At 50.2% G+C, this 17,624-nt stretch overlaps 1 protein-coding gene across 1 annotated transcript; it reads left to right on the top strand.

Moving 5' to 3' along the window:
• Positions 1-417: 417 nt before the first annotated feature.
• On the top strand, positions 418-11,848 carry ZDHHC19 (zDHHC palmitoyltransferase 19). Its single transcript, XM_090287011.1, has 9 exons — positions 418-485; positions 1,347-1,580; positions 1,930-2,051; positions 2,587-2,726; positions 4,140-4,309; positions 4,687-4,792; positions 10,434-10,519; positions 10,834-11,038; positions 11,634-11,848. Exons 1-9 carry the CDS (start codon positions 418-420, stop codon positions 11,679-11,681), a joined length of 1,179 nt encoding a protein of 392 aa, XP_090143137.1. The 3' UTR covers positions 11,682-11,848.
• Positions 11,849-17,624: the final 5,776 nt, after the last annotated feature.

The following is a 17,624-nucleotide window of genomic DNA, read 5'->3' as shown; positions in this document are numbered from 1 at the left end:
AAGTTAGGACATAGGCTCTAGTGGTGGGCCTAGTCCTGGTCAGGGCAAGTGTTAGAGGCAACTGTTTGATGATATTTCTCTCACACATTGATGTTTCTTTCCATGTCTTTCTCCCTGCCCTCCTTTCTCTCTAAGAGTAAGTAAATAAAATCTTTTTTAAAAAGTATATTATGTCCTGAAATAAATAGAAAGATTATCAGAACAAACAGAAAGAAAAAATGTTTCTCTGGACCAGAAAATACAAGTAACAATAATTTTGTGTTGATGAGGAATTTTCGCTTTTAGTTTTTAATCAAATTAATTTCCTCAAAATGTTCCAGTTCATTTAGTCGAATTCAAAAGTAGGAATCTTGAAATTATAAATTTTATCCATGTTTAAGAGTAATGTAATCTATTGAAATTAAAGTGACATGCAAAATGGCCGTTACACTTCAACATGCAGGTGCCCTGACAACATGTGGAGCTGCTGCATTGCAGCAGACTCTGTGAGAGACATTCTGAGACACCTGGGTCACAGGCCTGTGTTCTAACTGTGAGGGAGGCTTTGAATGTGAGTGTCTGGCATTTTTAGCTCCAAATGGGACAGGGAAATGGTCTTTGCCTTTAATCAGGGCTTACACTGTGGGGAATCCTCCCAACACACAAGGATTCAGATGCTCAATGGCTAAAACAAATGACAAATGGCCATAGCAGGTCATGGAAAACCCAGTTATTTTCTTACATAACAAGCAGCTCAAAGGTAGGCAATTCAAGGCTGGGGCAGCAGTTCAACAATGTCATCAAGATCATTCTGTCTGTGTAGCATGTTGACTTATGGCCTCATGGGTGGCACCCCCATCCAGCATGTCTAGGTTCAACACAGGAAGGGAGGAACAGAGCTGTGCCAACCATGTCTTTTCCCGTGTTTGTCAGGAAGGCAAAAACTTTTCTAGAAACCCTCAACAGACATTCACTTACGTCTCATTGGCCAGAATTGTGTCATGAAGCCAACCATGGAAATGAGGAAAGCTGGAAAATTATTTAGCTGCCCCTCCCCAAAGTGAAAATTTGTAATAACAAAATGGAAATAGAGTGAGCACTAAGCACTGCTTCAATTAGCACTGGCCCTTAAAAGGTGACTAAAATCACTCACCTTCTCCCCATATGTTTCTTTAACCTCATGGAGTCTTGAAGCTGACCTCCCTGGGGGAGCAGGACCTTTCAGTCCCCAGCACAAGTAGGAGTGGGGTGGGTTTGATATTGCAAGTGACAGTCACAGGCCGCAGACAGTTCTGCTGAAGAGCCCCCTGCCCCCATTCTCCTCAGCCTTTGTGATGTCATATTGGGACTTCTTTCCGTCCAACCAGATCTGTGGCTTGGGGGAGGGGGGTGCTGTGGCCATGGGGCTCCTGGAGCCAACAGGGGAGAGGGAGCCTGGTGGCTCTGATCTCTGCTGGGGGCACGAGAGGCCCAGCCGTGTGGCTCCTGAAGGAGCCCCACCCCCCACCTCAGGCCGCATCTCCCTGGGTCCTCCCCAGATTGTTTGCTGCCTTCAATGTTGTGCTGCTGCTGGTTTTCAGTGCCCTCTTCTTTGCATTCCTGTGAGTCTACCACACAAGCTGGCAGGTTTCTTACAGAGAGAGAAAGGAAAACAGATACTGATAGTACAAATGCAGGGGAAGTTCAGAAGAAGGGCTCAGAGAAGGGAGGATATTCTAGGCAGAGGGAATCCAATGTGCAAAGGCACAGATGTACAGTATCCTTGGTGCATTTGGGAGCTGCAGGTGGCTGGTAACCCTGGGGGACATCTGGTGAAGCCTCTATGGTTCTGTCACTAGCCTGGGTATTTAGAGCAGGCTTTCAGGTCTGTGGGTCCTGAGAAGTGAACTGGGTCCTGGTGGGAGCTCCAGGCCCACCCCAGATCAGGGCTGAGTCCTGCTCTGGTCTCAGTTGCAGGTGGCTGGCCCAGAACAGGGAGTGGGTCTTTCCCATTGTCACTGGTCCCCTCTTTGTCCTCTCCTTCTTCAGTCTTGTTTCACTCAACTTCTCAGACCCTGGCATCTTGCATCGAGGTGAGACCTGGGCCCCCTGGGAGAAGGAGGCAGCACCCTAAGGGCTCTTGCCTATAGGAATGATTCCTAAAGTGCCCCTCCCATTTCTTCTGCTATGGCCTCAGGACCTGTCCACCCCAAGTCCTCATTTGCTTGGGCCCTATTTCTGGCACTTCATTTCTCAGGGCCTGAGATGTGGAAAAACAGAATTCTGGAGGTTTTCCAATAGCCTTGGGTGGGGTGGGCCAGGTTGGGGAGAGAAGCCAGCTCTTTGCACTCAGTTCTCTCTTCCTCCTTCCTACTGCACAAAATCCTTAAAGCATTAGTCATGATTCCAAAGCCTGAGTTCTCACATGAGGCCTCTGGAGGAAACCAGGCTTCCCTTTGACAGCCAGCCTCTCTAAGTTTGGTCAGCTTGGTCTGTAGCAACTAGGAATTCTCCTGCCCACCTCCTCCCTACCCTTCCTGGGGCCAAGTAATACTGCAGGGCTCCCCCCACCAGCAAGAGACAAACAGAAGAGCCTCCTGATACTGCCCAATCCTCTTCCCATGCCAGGCTCCAACGAACAGGGTCCCATGACGGTGCTCGTGGTATGGGTGAACCACAGAGCCTTCCGTCTGCAGTGGTGCCAGAAGTGCTGCTTCCATCGCCCACCCCGGACCTACCACTGCCCCTTGTGCAATGTCTGTGTGGAGGTGCGGGCCCCTCTCACTTGCCCACTGTGCCCCACCTCCCAGCCCATTACCTGGTAGCGACCAGGAAGCTCACTCATGTAGGGGCCAGTGGTGGCTATGAAATCACTTCAGGGACCGCTAAAGGCCAAGGGTGGCAGTAACTCCCAGCCACTCTTGGTCACTCATGCAGTCACGGCCTCTGTGCCCTCGCCTGCACCTTTCCTGGGAAGTTGGCCCTTACCTGCACAGGTGCTGACATACAAGGGGCATCCACATCTCTGCTGGCCTGGTCAGGCCAGGAGAAGGAAAAGTACCCCTGCCCTACCTCACCCCTCCACACCGCACCCCCCACCCCCACCCCCAGCTTGCTGGCAGCAGATACCCAGGACCCTCGGACTTAGACTGGCTCAAACCCTGACTTGAGTGCTTGTCTTTCTCACTTGCATTGTAGGGGCACCCAATATTCCCTGTAAAAAGTTTCAATATGTAAGTATGTAAGGGCTTTAAATGTTCTTTGTAAGAAGTAGCAAGGACTTGCTAAAAGGCCTTGGAAAAAGGAATGTAAGAAGGAGTGTTATAGCAATTAGTGATTTACAAGCTAAAAGGACTTCAGCCTCTATCACCTCCCATTTGCTTGCTTGTTGTGTCTGGTTTATAGCATTTGTGAAGGTTGTGCTTTGCAGAATGTCTAGCCCTTTGAAAATAAATTGCCTCACAGGGAGTTCGTCCCTGGCTGAAGAGCTGTGTTGCTGTCGAAGATAACCTTTAGCCTTGCGAATTTCTGTTCCTGTTACTGCCAAGACATTCCTGCAGTCCAGCCCAGCCCCCTCTTCCTAAGGCTGTTTCCCGCCAAAGAAGAAACAAAGAGACTGCACCAGTATAAAAACCCAGCGTTTAGACTCCATTGTAGGTTGGAGCATGTTAGAGACCTGCTCAGGGTCTGCCCAACTCCTGGCCAATATTAAAAATCCTTTGCTTAACTTTATACACCGCTTCAGAGTGTTCAATCTCGCCTATGTAGCCGTAACAGCATAGCCCACAGAGGTTTACAAATGTGCTATCTTGTGTAGTCCTTCCAACCCTAAAAGGCCGGTTGGGCAAGGTGTTCTTGTTCTCCTCATCCCATGGATGAGAAAACAGATGCCCAGAGATCCACTATATCCTGCCTAAAGCTAACAGTATGTCTTCTACAGAAGACCAGGCAGGCTTTGTCTCTAAAGGCCCCCACGGGCCACCCTGTGATCCACAGAGCCCTAATAGCGCTCTAACCACTGAAATGCCACCGTTAGGGACTTTGTGGCTCAGTTGGGGCTAGAGGGTAGGGGCCATGGGCAGGTGGCTCCATGTGAGAAGGTAAGGCCTCAGATTTAGGGGTAAAGGAGGCTGGGCCAGAGGTCGGATCCTACAGGCCTGTCCTGTCTCCCTCTGGCCCAGGATTTTGACCATCACTGCAAGTGGGTCAATAACTGCATCAGTCACCGCAACTTCCGAATCTTTCTGCTGCTCGTCCTGTCCCTATGCCTCTACTCGGGCGCCACGCTGGTCACCTGCTTGATCTTGCTGCGCACGACTCAACAGCTCCTTTACATCGACAAGGTTGTCGCGTATCCGCTTGGCCGCTGGGCCGACGCAGGGATCAGCAGGGAGCTCAGGAACAGCGGAGGGCCAGGATTCCGGGAGCAGAGTTAGCGATGGGAGGGGTTAGAGAGACAAGCAGGGACTAGGTGAAGGCGGGTGGGGCCAGGGAGGGGCGGGCCTAGGAGCAACTGCAAAGAGGTGAGAATCCAGCAGGGTTAAGAATAGGGGTAGCCAAAGGTGGCGCGCGCTCGGATAGCAGGGTCGGGTGAGGTTTACGCGGGGTTGGAGTGCGGGGAGCAGATAGACAGGGTGGTTGTGGACCGGGCTGCTTGGTCAGAGTCGGGGATGAGGGGTGAGGCCCGGGAGGACCGTCGGGAGGCGCCGATCCTTAGCTGGTGCGCAGCATCCGCGTGGCTGTAGCTGTCTCGGGCTTCCTGGTGCCGCTCTTCCTGCTGCTGCTGATCAAGGCCTTGTCCGTGAGCGCGGCCCAGCGCTCCTGCAAGGGCAAGGTATGCGGGGCCCAGCAGGCGCCACTATATCGGCTGTGGGTGGTCGCCTTGCCCCTCCGGCCCCTCAGCACTTTCCGCTCTTTCTCCACTGCCCTGGTTCTTGATGGCCTGATTTTCCTCGAAGGTGCTTCATTAGCCCTTACAGACCCAGACTGAGCTCAACTCTCGCCTCCTCCGCCGCTCAGTGGTAACTCCCCCTCCTGCATACACTGAGCCACATGTGCATTGTTTTGGTGTGTGTGCGGGGTTGTGTACAGATAAGTCCCCATCTTGTGCTTGCGTTGATAAAGAACCTGAAATCAGAATAACACCTGCCAGACACCTGTGAACACTCTGAGGGGCCTGTCCTACATTGTGTAGCACAGATTCAGAGGGAACTGACAGTTCAGGCACAACCACAGCGGAGGGTAGGACTACCACTTAGTAATTTTGGATGGGCAGAAGACAGGGGAGAGCACTGCCGGTGAGGGGCCAGCTTGCAAAAAGGCAGGTCGCTGGGATGAGGATAGGGTGGAGAAGAAATAGTCTTAAGTGGAGCAGAAGATGGCATAGAAGTCAAGTGGACTGCGTGGAGTTGGCCAGATTTACAAGGCCCAGAAAGTGAGGTGGAGAATTTGATCTTGGTGCAGTGGAATCCTAGGAGCCATGATAGGGTTCTTTTCTTAACATACCCTAAAATTCACGCTCTTTAAGTTTACAATTATATGAGTTTTGACTAACCATACAGTCCTCTAACCACCACCATAACCAAAATTTAGAACATTTCCATCACCCCCCAACATTCCATCATGGCCTTTTGCAGTCAGTTTCTTTCCCTGCCAACCTGGCAACCACTGATATGTTTTCTAGCCCTATAGTTTTTTCTTTTCCAGAGTCCCATATAAATGGAATCAAAACCTTTTGAGTCTGGCTTTTTTTACTTAGCATAACGCATTTGATATCCATCTATGTTATTGTCTGTATCAGTAGTTTCTTTGATTTTGTTGTTGTGTAGTATTTTATCATATAGGTGTACCACAGCTTGTGTATCCATTCAGCAAGTGCCAGAACGCCTTCCAAATGACTGTTCCATTTTGCATTCCCAAAGCAATGAATGAGAATTTCAGTTGTTCTGCATCCTCACTAACATTTGGCATTGTCAGTTGCTTTTTGTATTTTAATCTTTGCTAGACTAATAAATGTGTAGAAGTATTTCATTGTAGTTTTAGTTTTCATTTTTATGATGACTAATTATGTTGAGCATCTTTTCATATTCTTCTTTGTCATATAAATGGGTTTGATTAAAAGTCTGTTCCAATCTTTTGCACATTAAGAAAGTTAGATTGTTTTTGTACTATTGAGTTTTAAAAGTTCTTTATATATTCTGGATTCAGATATTTTCTCCCAGCCTGGAGCTTGTCATCTCATTTTTTAAACAGTGTTTTAAGTTTTTATGAAGAACATGACCAGGTTTTCTTTTATGGATAGTGCTTCTGGTGTTGTAATTAAAAAATCTTTGCCTAACTCAAAGTAAAAAAGACTTAAAAATGTGTTTTCATCTAGATTTTATAGCTAGGCCTGTAATTTATTTTGGGTTAATTTTTGAGACTCTGGAAAAGGAAAAACTATAGGGCTAGAAAACACATCAGTGGTTGCCAGGTTGGCAGGGAGAAAAACTGACTGCAGTTAATTAATTTCTATAAATGATGCAAGGATGGGTTAAGATTTTTTTTTTTTTGCATATGGGTTTTTCCGGCATCATTTGTTGAAAAGATTATCTTTCTACTTTTGCACATTGGCCAAAAATCAACTGACTATATAGGTGTGGGTGTACTTGGGGCTCTGTATTCTTTCACCAAAAGCATACTATTTTAATTAGTAGTTTTATATTAAGTTTTGGAATCATGCAATGTGAGTTCTTCAAATTTGTTCTTTTCCAAAGTTCTTTTGGCCATCCTAGTTCCTTTCATTTTCCACATAAATTTTAGAATCTGTTTGTCAATTTCTAGAACAAAGTTTACTGAGATTTTCATTTGGATTGTGTTGAACCTATATATGAATTTGGAAAATTGTTATGAACATGTTATACTTCTCCATTTATTTAGTGTTTTGCAGTTTTCCACATATAAATCTTGCATATATTATGCTACATTTTTTTCTGAGTGTTTCATTTTTTTGTGCAATTATAATTTTTTAAATTTCATTTCCATTTGTTTATTATTAGAGTCATGCATCACTTAACTGTGGGGATACATAATGAGAAGTGCATCATTAGGTAATTTTGTTGTTCTATAAACATCACAGAGTGCGCTCACACAAATCTAGGTGGTATAGCCCACTACACACCTAGGCTGTATGGTATTGCTTATTACTCCTGGGCTTCAAGCCTGTACAGTATGTTATTGTACTGAATAGTGTAGGTAGTTGTAATGTGTTGCATTATGATGTTAGAATGGCTACAACATCACTAGATGATAGAAAATTTTCAACTCTATTATAACCTAATTGGGACCACCATTATATATGCAGTCTGCTGTTATGTGTTGCATGACCATAAAAGAAAATACAGTGGATTTTTATATATACATCTTGAATCTTGTAATTTTGCTGTACTCATGTATTCTAATAACTTTTTTTTTTTGATTCTACATAGAAAACTGTGTCATCTGTGAATAAGAACAGTTTTATTTCTTCCTTTCCAACATTATGGCTTTATTTCTTTTTCTTTTCCTACTGCAATGTCTTGAACTTCCAGTATAGTGTTAAGGAGTGGTTAAAGTAGACATTCTTGCCATGAGATTTCCTCAGTAAGACAATGACTTCAAAAGGCTGTTTTAGGAAGATTGTAGTGTGCCACTTTGATGAGGGAGTGGCTGGAGTCACTGAGACACCTGAAAGAACAGAGGAGTCCTCTTTGCCCACCATCTCCCACCCTCTTGTCACCAATCATGCCACTCCACCTGTATTTGGTTCTCAGCCCACCTGTGACTCCTTTGCACAGCCCTTACTCATTAGCCCCACGTGGTCTACCTCTCTTTTCTCTCAGTCCATTGTTTCAGCTTCTCTTGAGCAGCATTTTCCGTTCCCACATCCTCTGGTTCTTCCAACCCCAGGCAGGTCATAGGCCTGCCCTCCCTCCACTGCTCAGAATGGGGCCCTCCCAACCCAGGATCTTTAGCCTAAGAAACCTAAATGTGGTCTGCACTCCATGATTCACCAGGCAAGGCTCTTTCCCATTACCTGCAGTCCCCATTTTAGGTCCCCTCATCCTATCTCCATCCCCTGACAGTAACTTACTTGGTGGTTGATAACAAGGGCTCTGGATCCAGACCACATAAACTCAAATCACAGCTCCACAACACATCAGCAGGGAGATCTTGAGTATGTTACTTAGCTACCTGGTGCCTCCTTTTTCCCATCTGTAAAGGAGGTGCAGTATGGATTAATATAGATAAGACACAGAACTGTGGCTGGCACAAGTAAGTGCTGTATATGCTGTTATTATTGTTGCCACTCCATCCCATCATCATTTATACATGTTCATGCCTCTCTTATCTTGAAAGTGAAGCAGCTCTGGCTGGTGTGGCTCAGTGGATTGAGTACTAGCCTGAGAACCGAAAGTTTACTGGTTCGATTCCCAGTCAGGGCAAATACCTGGGTTGTGGGCCAGGTCCCCAGTTAGGGGTGTGCAAGAGGCAACCACACATCCATGTTTTCTCTCCTTTCCCCCCTCTCTCTAAAAATAAATAAATGACGTCTTAAAAAAAAAAAAAAGGCAAAGCAAAACCCTCCCTTAATGCCACAAGTGTATACTCCACCTGCTGTACTCTCCCCTCCAGCTCAGCCATATTTCCTTTAAGAGTTGGCTGAGCTCACTAGTGCCATTCTTTGCCTTCCTCAGCCCATGTCAGTCCAGACTCTTTCCTCAATGTCATACTGATGCTGCACTCTCCAGGGGGCCGAAGTTGGCAGGCATCCCTCAGACTCATCTTTCCCTACTGCACACAGCAGCATCTAAAACTGAATGCAGCTGTATCTGAAACTGGACACATCTGCAGTGGTCCTTCCCCAGCCTCTTCGGGCCCAGTTGCTGCTCTGCCTGTACCTTGCCATCCTGGCCTGTGCCCACTTTTCCACTAGGACAGTGCCCGGAACATTGTTGAGGTTCCCAAATACTTATGAGTAAATGAGCAAACCTACAAAGGAGTCAATAATGCTTTGGAAGAGAAGGAAAGGGAGGGAACGAGAAAGAAACCTGATGTCCAGATCCGACGGGGAAGGGTAGAGCAGCCAGGCAGCAGGGAGTTGGGCAAGAGAGAGGGTGAGAAGATGCCCACTTTGGTTTCGGTCTGTGGACTGTAAGGACATCTGAAACAGTGGATTGGGCCAGGAGATCCAGGTCTGGAGCCATTAAGAGGGACAGTTTGGAAACTTCAGAGCTGTTAGATTCCATTCATGTCTCAGAGGGACCCATGTGGGAAGAGAGAGGAAGGCAGTCTGCTTCATTAGTCAGTTTTATGAATTTATTAAATAATTATCAATCCTTTAAACATTGATCCATTAACATTTTCCTGTACTTCATATACATCTAATCAACATTTCTCTAAAATTCTAATTGTAAATTTAATCAAGCTTTTCAAACAATTTAATTAAAATTGTGAATAGAATGTAACTTTCTCTTAAATGCTTTGAACACCTTTAAGTAGGCACAACTCGAAATGTCTCAATGGTTAGTGTTGCTTTTTGGAGCCATCTGGACTTTCCTTCCCCCGGATGTCAGCTGCCCTGTATACAATCCTGGTTCCTTTTGGTGGAGAATACTGTTGAGGATCAAAGTCTTAGTAACAGGGGCAGGGAGTACAGGAATGCTGGTGGCGGGAGAAGGTCCTACTGCACCATTTTTGGTTATGACAAACCAAAAGGTCACTGGTTCAATTTCCAGTCAGGGCACATGCCTGGTTGCAGGCCAGGTCTCTGGTTGGGGGTGTGCGAGAGGGGACTGATCAATGTTTCTCTAGCACATCCACATTGATGTTTCTCTCCCTCTCTTTCTCCCTCCCTTCCCCTCTCTCTAAAAATAAATAAATAAAATCTTTTAAAAAGAGAGTACCCAGGGGCTTGACCTTACTGCATTGGGTGCCCAGCACCTTCAGTCCAGATTTTCCAGGGCCATGTGATTTTGGTTGGGGAAATAGGATAGGGCTCCATACAACTGCTCTTCCAGATAGTGAGGTTTATGAAGGCACAAGTTTAGGAAGAAAGTAGAAGAGTAGGATGTGTGTATGTGGAATTGTCTTTGGAGCAGTTTGTCAGCAAAAGGAAGATCTGACTGTTTACCTGGAATGACATAGCAGGAGGATGTGCGTGGCCAAAGGATGTGTGTGAGATGGGGAAGATGCTGCAGAAGGCCGTACGGAGAGATAGGGAGGATTCCTGAGAAAGCAGGAGAGGCGGGTGCAGTGCCAGGGTTGCCTGGAGAGAGAAAATTAGAAGTGGGTTGCGGGAGGCCTCAGCTCACTCTTGGGTCTCCCTGCTCTCCAAGTTTGCTGCAGCCTTGGGCTAGGCTGGGCTGACTGGCTCAGGAAGGGAGGGCCAGTGGGGGTGGTCTGTCCAATTGTCCTGGCTCTGAGCTCCTCTACCCCCCCGCCACCCCCCCCACTAGGGCCAATACCTGCAGGGACACAATCCCTTTGACCCTGGCTGTGCCAGCAACTGGTATTTAACAATTTGTGCACCACCGGGACCCAAGTGAGTTGGCAAACCGGAGGTCTGAACCATGGTCACTGGGGCTGGTGGGGTCGAGTGAAGCTGGGTCATCTCTCCTGGACTCTTCGCATAGCTCCCAGGCCTTCACACCCACCGCTCCCATTCCTCTGAGGTTTCCTTGCCTCCGTGCATTCTTGCCCCAATAAATGGAGTAGAGGGTCACTGCAGCCTGGATGAGACTGGCCCCAGCTCCCTGCAGAGCAAGTCCTGGGCTGTGTGCTCCCCAAGTTGAGGTGGCATGGGAACTAGGCTGGGGGGTGGGCACTACCCCTTCCATCTGGTTTATTGCTCACCAGGTACATGGCCAAAGCTGTCTGGCTGCAGAGAGTGGTGGAGCCAGACTGGGTGCCCATGCAGACCCTGCACTTCCCAGTGTGCTCCTCTGTGCTCAGTCGCCCAGTCCACCCTGGGCCTGCGTCTGGCCACCAGCCCCAGCCTCTAGCTCTCCACAAACCAGGAAAAGCTTCCCCAGGGAGTGGAGCAGCTGAAGCTGTCCAGGAGGTGAGTAGTGTGTGTGTGTGTGTGTGTGTGCGCGCGCGCACGTGTGCGTGTGTGTGTGTGTGTGTGTTGGGAGAGGGACACCTGTGGATTGTACAGGTGTTGGGAGAGTTTTCCCCAACCATGTTGGGCTGGTTCTGAAACTAGAGCACTCAGAGCTCAAGGACGGGGGGATTACAGACCTGAGGAGTGTTAGGAGTGGAGTCACAGCCCTCCAGAATACACCAGGGTTGCTGGAGACACAAAGATGACACCGCTCACTTGCTGGCTAGTCTTGGGCCAGTCACCTACCCTTTCTGGGCTTCAGTTTCCTCAGCCATAATGACAAATTGGCCCAGTGATTTATAATTTTGGGGGTGGGCCTGATTCCTTTATTTAAAGGCAATTTTTACTCTAAAGTCCAATAATGAAACATATGGAGGTGAAGCATTAGGAATGAATTGGAGGTGCAGTGACATTCTGTGGTGCCAGCCCACTCCCTGTGCTCTGCCTGGGGATGGTGTGTCAGCTTGGATAGTTTCTTGTTCCCCAGCAGGTGGGCCCTGAGTTGTGAAGCAGGGGCTTGGAAAGAGCCCCCACACTCCCACCGCATGTTTAGTTCCACGCAGGCCCAGTGCTGCCTCTGCCTCGGGAGGCCCGCAGATGAGGATTGCCTCTTCACACCCGGTGATGCCAGGAACCCCTGCACTGGAACTTAACCTTCTGAGCCCTCCTCTTGGCCACCCCGCTCGTGGGGAGTGTCAACCCTCTACTCCCCCCGACCCCCCTCTCCCCGCCAAAAAGTCCATTAAAGACCCTTTACGTGCCCCCTACGATTGTCCTGCTGTGTGTGTCTGTCTTGAGTGTGAGGGAGTTTGGGGATGGAGGGTGATCTAAGGGGCTGGGACAGACTCTGGGGAGGGCCCAACACTAGCTGGCTCGGCGACCTTGGGCAAGGCACTCAGAATTTCTCTCATCCTTAAAGTGGGGCAACCGTAAAAACCATAATGGCTGTCCTGGCCACCTCCCTGCAGGGGCTGGAGACCTTGGGAGAGAAAACCCATCAGCCTCAGGAAAGATCCTGCCCTCGCCTGCCGCACCCCAGTCTGGCTGCAGGGGGCGCCTGTGGCCCGGGAATCCATCAAGTCTGACCCGGTCCTGCCCGAGGCACCTGAGCCTCCTGGGGGCTGGTGCTAGCCCTCCTCAGTCTGGGAGGGGGCTTTCCCGCTGCCTCATCCTGGGAGGTGGAGGGTGGGGGTCTCCATCATAGTCCAGCCCTGCTTCTTTCCTGCTAGCGGGTCTCACCTTGGTCGCTCCCTCCCATTGGGAAGTCAGGTCCTGTCCCTGTGGTGGGTCCCAGGCCCTGGGAGTCTGCAGGAAAGGGGCCAGCGGCACTGGGGACTGGGCACATGAAAATGTGGCTCCCTTAGGGGCCAGTGTGTGGCTGTGGGAATGGAAATAATGGCACCTTCCCGGAAGGTCGTCAGAGGATGAAGTGAGTGAAGTGGTTCATGCAAAACACCTGGTATACACAGTCGGCACACATTGAATACAGCAGCATGATTATAACTATTTTCTCCACTCCACAGCTAACAGAGCACCCAGTGTTTCTCCAAAGACCACCTTCTCAGAATTACCTGGGCCCCTAGAACACCAACTCAGAATTACATACAGGGTGGAATTTGAATCAGAATTTTTATGATGTGCCTCCTGTGATCCAGCCACCCTGAAGTTTCAGAACTGCCGCCTTAGGAGATGAGGTTGGGTACCAAGCACACTGCTTCCCTCATATCCATGTGAAACCTGGGTGTGGTGAAGGCAAGGAGGTCAAATGAACACCCTAGGGGCCTATGGAGGTGTGTGTGCCTGTGTGGGCACTCAGGTGCTTGTGTGTTGGGGGCAGGAACTCATTCTCCAGAGTTGCCAGCCCAGCCCAGCCCTGGGAGATAGGTGACCCACAGCACAGGATGTGGCTCAAGTTCTATGCTGAGCCCCAAAAGGCTGCATCCCGCCCCATCCCCCACCCCTTCCTCGCACCACCACGTGCTGTGGTAGCCTCAGGCCCTTCCGTGTCCAGCCCAGCCTCATGGGCTGCACTGGCTCTGGCTCTCTGAGCTCCTGGCCAGCCTTGCTCAGCCCCAGGGACTCCAGCTCTTTCTCATCCCCTTTGCCGTGGTCCCAGTGTCTGCCGAAGTCCCAATCCCCTTTGGGGTTCATGCCTTTTCTCAGCTCTCATTCCTGCTTAACTGAGCATTGCCTATGGGTCCACAGGAGGGGTGCAGAGCATACAAAAAGGCACCTAGGTTTGAGCCTTGCTGTAAGTGGCTCACGTGGCCACATTTAAAATTCTTAGGGCCCACATTTACAGGTAAAGCTGGAGCAGCCTCGTGTAGCCTGGGAAGCCCGCTGTATATGGTCACATGGCAAAGGAAGGAAGATATGAAGCCTTTTCAGCCTTTGAGCCTAGGTGTGCATGTGGAACATGAATCTGTGTGAGTCTCTTGTCTGTGTTCAAAGGGTACAGCTCAGCCCAGGCTGGTGAAAGAAGGCACCACAGGGCTCTCAGGCCCTCTCCCAGATGGGAGTCCTTGGGGCAGCCAGGGCCTGGGCCAGAGTGGAAGAGATCCAGGGGCCTGGGCCCAGGCCTGGGTGGGGAAATAGTCATGGGCCTGGCTGGCAGGAGTGGTGGCTGCCCGGACTCCCAGCCTACAGGGAGCTGGGAGGCCTAGTCCCGTCCTGCCCTGCCCAGCTGTCCATCCCTCCTGCCCTGACTGGTACAGAGCCAGGTGGCTGGTTGTTAGGACTGCACTTACTGGTGTTAAAAACAAAATTCAGCTGAGTACATTTGGAGATGTGATTCACTTTATTAAATGATGCGTGAATTGGGCTGCATCCCCTCTAGCAACTAGAAGGGTACTCCGAGGAGTAGCACAAAACAGAAGGTTTTTATAGGAAGAAGGGTGGGGCTATTAGCAAAAAAAAAAAATGGAAAAGGATTATTTGGGGTCCATATGTCTTTTGGGGGGAAGAGTTTTGTCATTCAAATTGCCTGTTTTCTTTATGGGAGATGGAGAGGGTCTGCATGACAGATTACATTATTGGTGCTTGGCCAGAAAATTTCAGACTGGTTAAGATTACATTTCTAGGAGAGGTTGAAACTGCAGGTAGATCAAGTATGAAACCTAGGTTTGGTGTCACGAGCTTTTAGCACGAGTGACTCCATTTTGAGTCTGTGGTTTTCTCTTTAATACCAGGTCCTTGCCTCCAGCTACATAGGGGATTCACCCAGTCCCAGGCAAGTTCTTCCAAGCCCTGAGCAATTGCGAGCATCTCCTCTGACAGCCTGGGCACAGACATAACTTTCCTCAGATTCTGCTCTGAGATGTGTAGGTCTCTCTAGTGCCTACCAGCCTGAATTTTCTAGGATTTCTGCTCTTCTAGGGGTAAGTGGGACCTAGCCCACCTCTTCTTTTGACTCTCTCCCCTATCCTCTCCCTCTTAAGTACTGACCACCCCCCACCCCCGAGATCCTTTCCTGCCAGGCTGGAGGCCTCAGTTGAGCTGTGCCCACCTTCCTTTCTACCCCCTCCCCATCTGCTGAACTTGCCCTTGATTCTCTGACACACCTCAAAGTCCTTGGCCCGCTGACAAAAGGAGGGGCGTTGTCAGGACCCAGTGACAGAACCTACTCTCCACACATCAGGAGGCCATGTTATCCCTGACTTCCCTTGGGCTGCAGCTGAAGAGTGACCCCTAGCCCACAGGGCCACAGGAGCCCACATGTCTGGAGCCCTTCTGAGAGGTTCCCAGCCCACTCCTGGAACCTGCTGGAGGTGGTGGGACCCTGGGATGGGGAGCCTGCAAGCAGCCACCCCTCATCACCTCTAGTCCTTTCCTCATGGGCATTCTAGAAGGAAGGCTGGGGCATGTGGCGTGAGCAGAGCCCTGAGCTGTGAGTCAGGTATCACTCAGCTCTGCTCTCAGCCAGAGCTGTGGGGGCAAGTGTCTGTCCTCTGCTTGGGCTCAGGTTCGCCATCTATAAACAAGGTGATCACGGCACCTCACAGGTGGTCATGCAATCCTAACTCTTTAGAGCTGGCAGGGACTTGGGGGCCACATCATCCAACTGCCCGTCCACCCCCAATTTGACAGATGAGAACTAGAGGGCAAAGGATGACACAGTCTCCAAGGCAGGTGGTACTCTCCCTGTTTCCCAGGCTGCCTCTCTCATTCCTGCTCAAGGGACCGTTCCAGAGTGGGGAGGATTCGGGCAGTGACTACAGGGCCCTGCCTTCCAGCCCCCATGCCTCAGAGCCAGGGCCTGCATTTCAGCACAAGGCTTGGGAAGCTGATAAGAAGGCCGAGCTTAACTCTGTCTCCAGCCCTGTACTGGGAGCGATAATGATGCCCTGCCCTGAGCTGCCTCCTGCTCCACCCTGCCCTGTCCTGCTCTGCCCTGCCTGCCTCACCCAAGGGGCCCTGCAGGTGGCTGAGGGTGGAGCAGGGCAGGGGCTGATGGGGTGGGGGTGAGGTGGCGGGGTTTGTAGCAGTGTCCTGAGATCAGGGGCCAGAATCCTAATACCTCACAGGGCACAAGCCCCTTGTTGGCTGACTCCTGGGCACCTGGGCCTGGTGCCTGGCACCAGGTGATGCTCCATCAGCCCCGTGTCCTCCTCTTTAGCTCCCACATGCAGAGTGTGGCTGGAGGGGGTGTGGCCCTGCACTGGAGGTTTGCCAGGGCCCCACACTGGGGAACAAAACTTTTATTGAGCACTGCCAGGGCCTGTGCTAAGTGGTTCATAAAACCTGCTTTAATCCTCATAACCACCCTCTGAAGCTGTTATTCTCATTTTAGAGATGAGAAAACTAGCCCTGAGCAAACAAGCCACTTCTTCAAGGTCACACTACTTCTACATGGCAGAGCCAAAGGCAGTTCTATTTTATCTCAATTTAGAGCCCTGGTTAAGACATGGGCTCTGAAGCCAGACTGCCCGGTATTCCTGCCATAGACGAATAATTGTGTCTCATAGCGCCATTATGTGAAGAGCTTGGCACCTGCACTGACCCATGTCAGGTGCTTGATTGATGGTACACTGTGACCCAGGGGGCCTAGGATGCCAGGCACACGGCAGCAGCAGCCCGCTCCTGCCCAGTTTGGTGTGGCTTTCCTTGTAGCTAGGCAGCAAAGGTGAAGGATGCTGCTTCATCGGGTTTTGTGGTGGTGTTTTACAGAGAAGCAACCAACATTGCTGTGTCCAGGCCAAAGGGGAATAAGGGTGTGGGCTGAGAGTCTTCGAGGGAACAGCAAGATGACCATCCAAGGGCTCTGCCCTCCCACATGGGTGAGGGGATTCCTGTCATGAAAGCCCCCGCTGCTTCAGTTTGGTGGTGGGGCAGAGTGTCAGGGCTGAAGGAAGTCATAGGCTATAGTGTTCTGAGCCTTGGTCTAGGCCACACTGAGAGCCACTGCCCACAGCTCCTGCCCAGTCTGCCCTCTCCCCATTGTCTCTGTGCACGCTCCACTGCCTCTTTTGTGCCTGGCTGCCTCACCTCTTCTCACCTTCCCACTCTGCCCCCTTTCTCTCCCTTGCTCCTCCTCCTCCTCTTTTCTCTGCCTTTCATGCTCTTCCTACTCTCTCACTGCCTCTCTCCCCTCACCCTCCCCAGACTGCAGCTTCCAGGAACACAAAGTAAACTGACAACTTTCAAGTATAACTTTTAACTGTGGTTCCTGGAAGCCCCTGGGCCTGGTTATGGAAATCCACAGAAGTGCTGGCCAGGCCTGCACAGGGTGCCTTTGTCTCTGATCGGGGCTTCCTCACCTGAGCTTTCCCAGCAGCTTCCTGGTTGGGCCATTTTGCTGCTGACATTGAGGATTCCCAAACTGGCAGGGGGCCATACAGCTTATTTCTCAGTGAGAAGAAAACCGGGGTTCTGGGGTAGGGGTTCCAGGCTTCCCACAAATCACTCATCTAGGGAGACACCTGGCAGGGCTGTGTCCCCAATCTTTTGCTTCTCAGCCTCACCATCACCCCATGGTAAGAAGCCAGATGGGTCAGAGGCCTGGACTGACTCCTTCCTCTCTTGGGTAAAATCGCAACAGCGGGGACAAGAATAACAATGTCAGTTTGAATGCTAACTGTGGGCTAAGTGCTTTGCTTGCATTATCTCGTGTAATCCTCAAAACAACTTGTGAGGAAGGTGCTGCTGTTACTTTTGTGGACAGTCTTCAGCCTCCATCTCCTTCTCTGCAAGCGCAGAGTTTTCTGGAAAATCCTCGGGGCGCCTCCTGCCCTGACTACCTGGGAGTGCATGATGCTGTGACCAGAGAGGAAGAAGGTTCCTGTTCTGGGGACAAGCCCTGAGGTGGACAAGGCCCTGGGCAGGGCTTTTCCCATGGCCCATTGGGAGCCTTTACCTGAATCTCGTCTGTCTGCTATTAGTGGAGGTGGGGTGCATTAGGTCACCAAGCAAGCCCCCTGCCCATTAGTTGCCAGATACGTGCTCTTCAGGCACTACAGAAATGTTCCTGCCGGCCTTTTTCCTGGCCAGGGCAGAGGAATGCTGTGCAGGGAGCAGACTGGGCGTCAGAAGACCTGGGTTGAAAAAG

Source organism: Furipterus horrens, unplaced genomic scaffold, assembly GCF_987537825.1.
Source record: "Furipterus horrens unplaced genomic scaffold, mFurHor1.1.pri manual_scaffold_1, whole genome shotgun sequence".
Taxonomy (NCBI): domain Eukaryota; kingdom Metazoa; phylum Chordata; class Mammalia; order Chiroptera; family Furipteridae; genus Furipterus; species Furipterus horrens.
The sequence above is the reverse complement of the archived record's forward strand: the minus strand, read 5'-3'. Positions and strand labels throughout refer to the sequence as shown.

What these genes read in the sequence shown, in the direction of transcription:
- ZDHHC19 (XM_090287011.1), top strand. Translation starts at nt 418, where the DNA reads ATGGCCGTTACACTTCAACATGCAGGTGCCCTGACAACATGTGGAGCT. An exon ending in CCCTGGCATCTTGCATCGAG is followed by an intron (nt 2,052 to 2,586) that starts GTGAGACCTGGG and finishes TTCCCATGCCAG; the next exon opens with GCTCCAACGAACAGGGTCCC. An exon ending in AGCGCTCCTGCAAGGGCAAG is followed by an intron (nt 4,793 to 10,433) that starts GTATGCGGGGCC and finishes CCCCCCCACTAG; the next exon opens with GGCCAATACCTGCAGGGACA.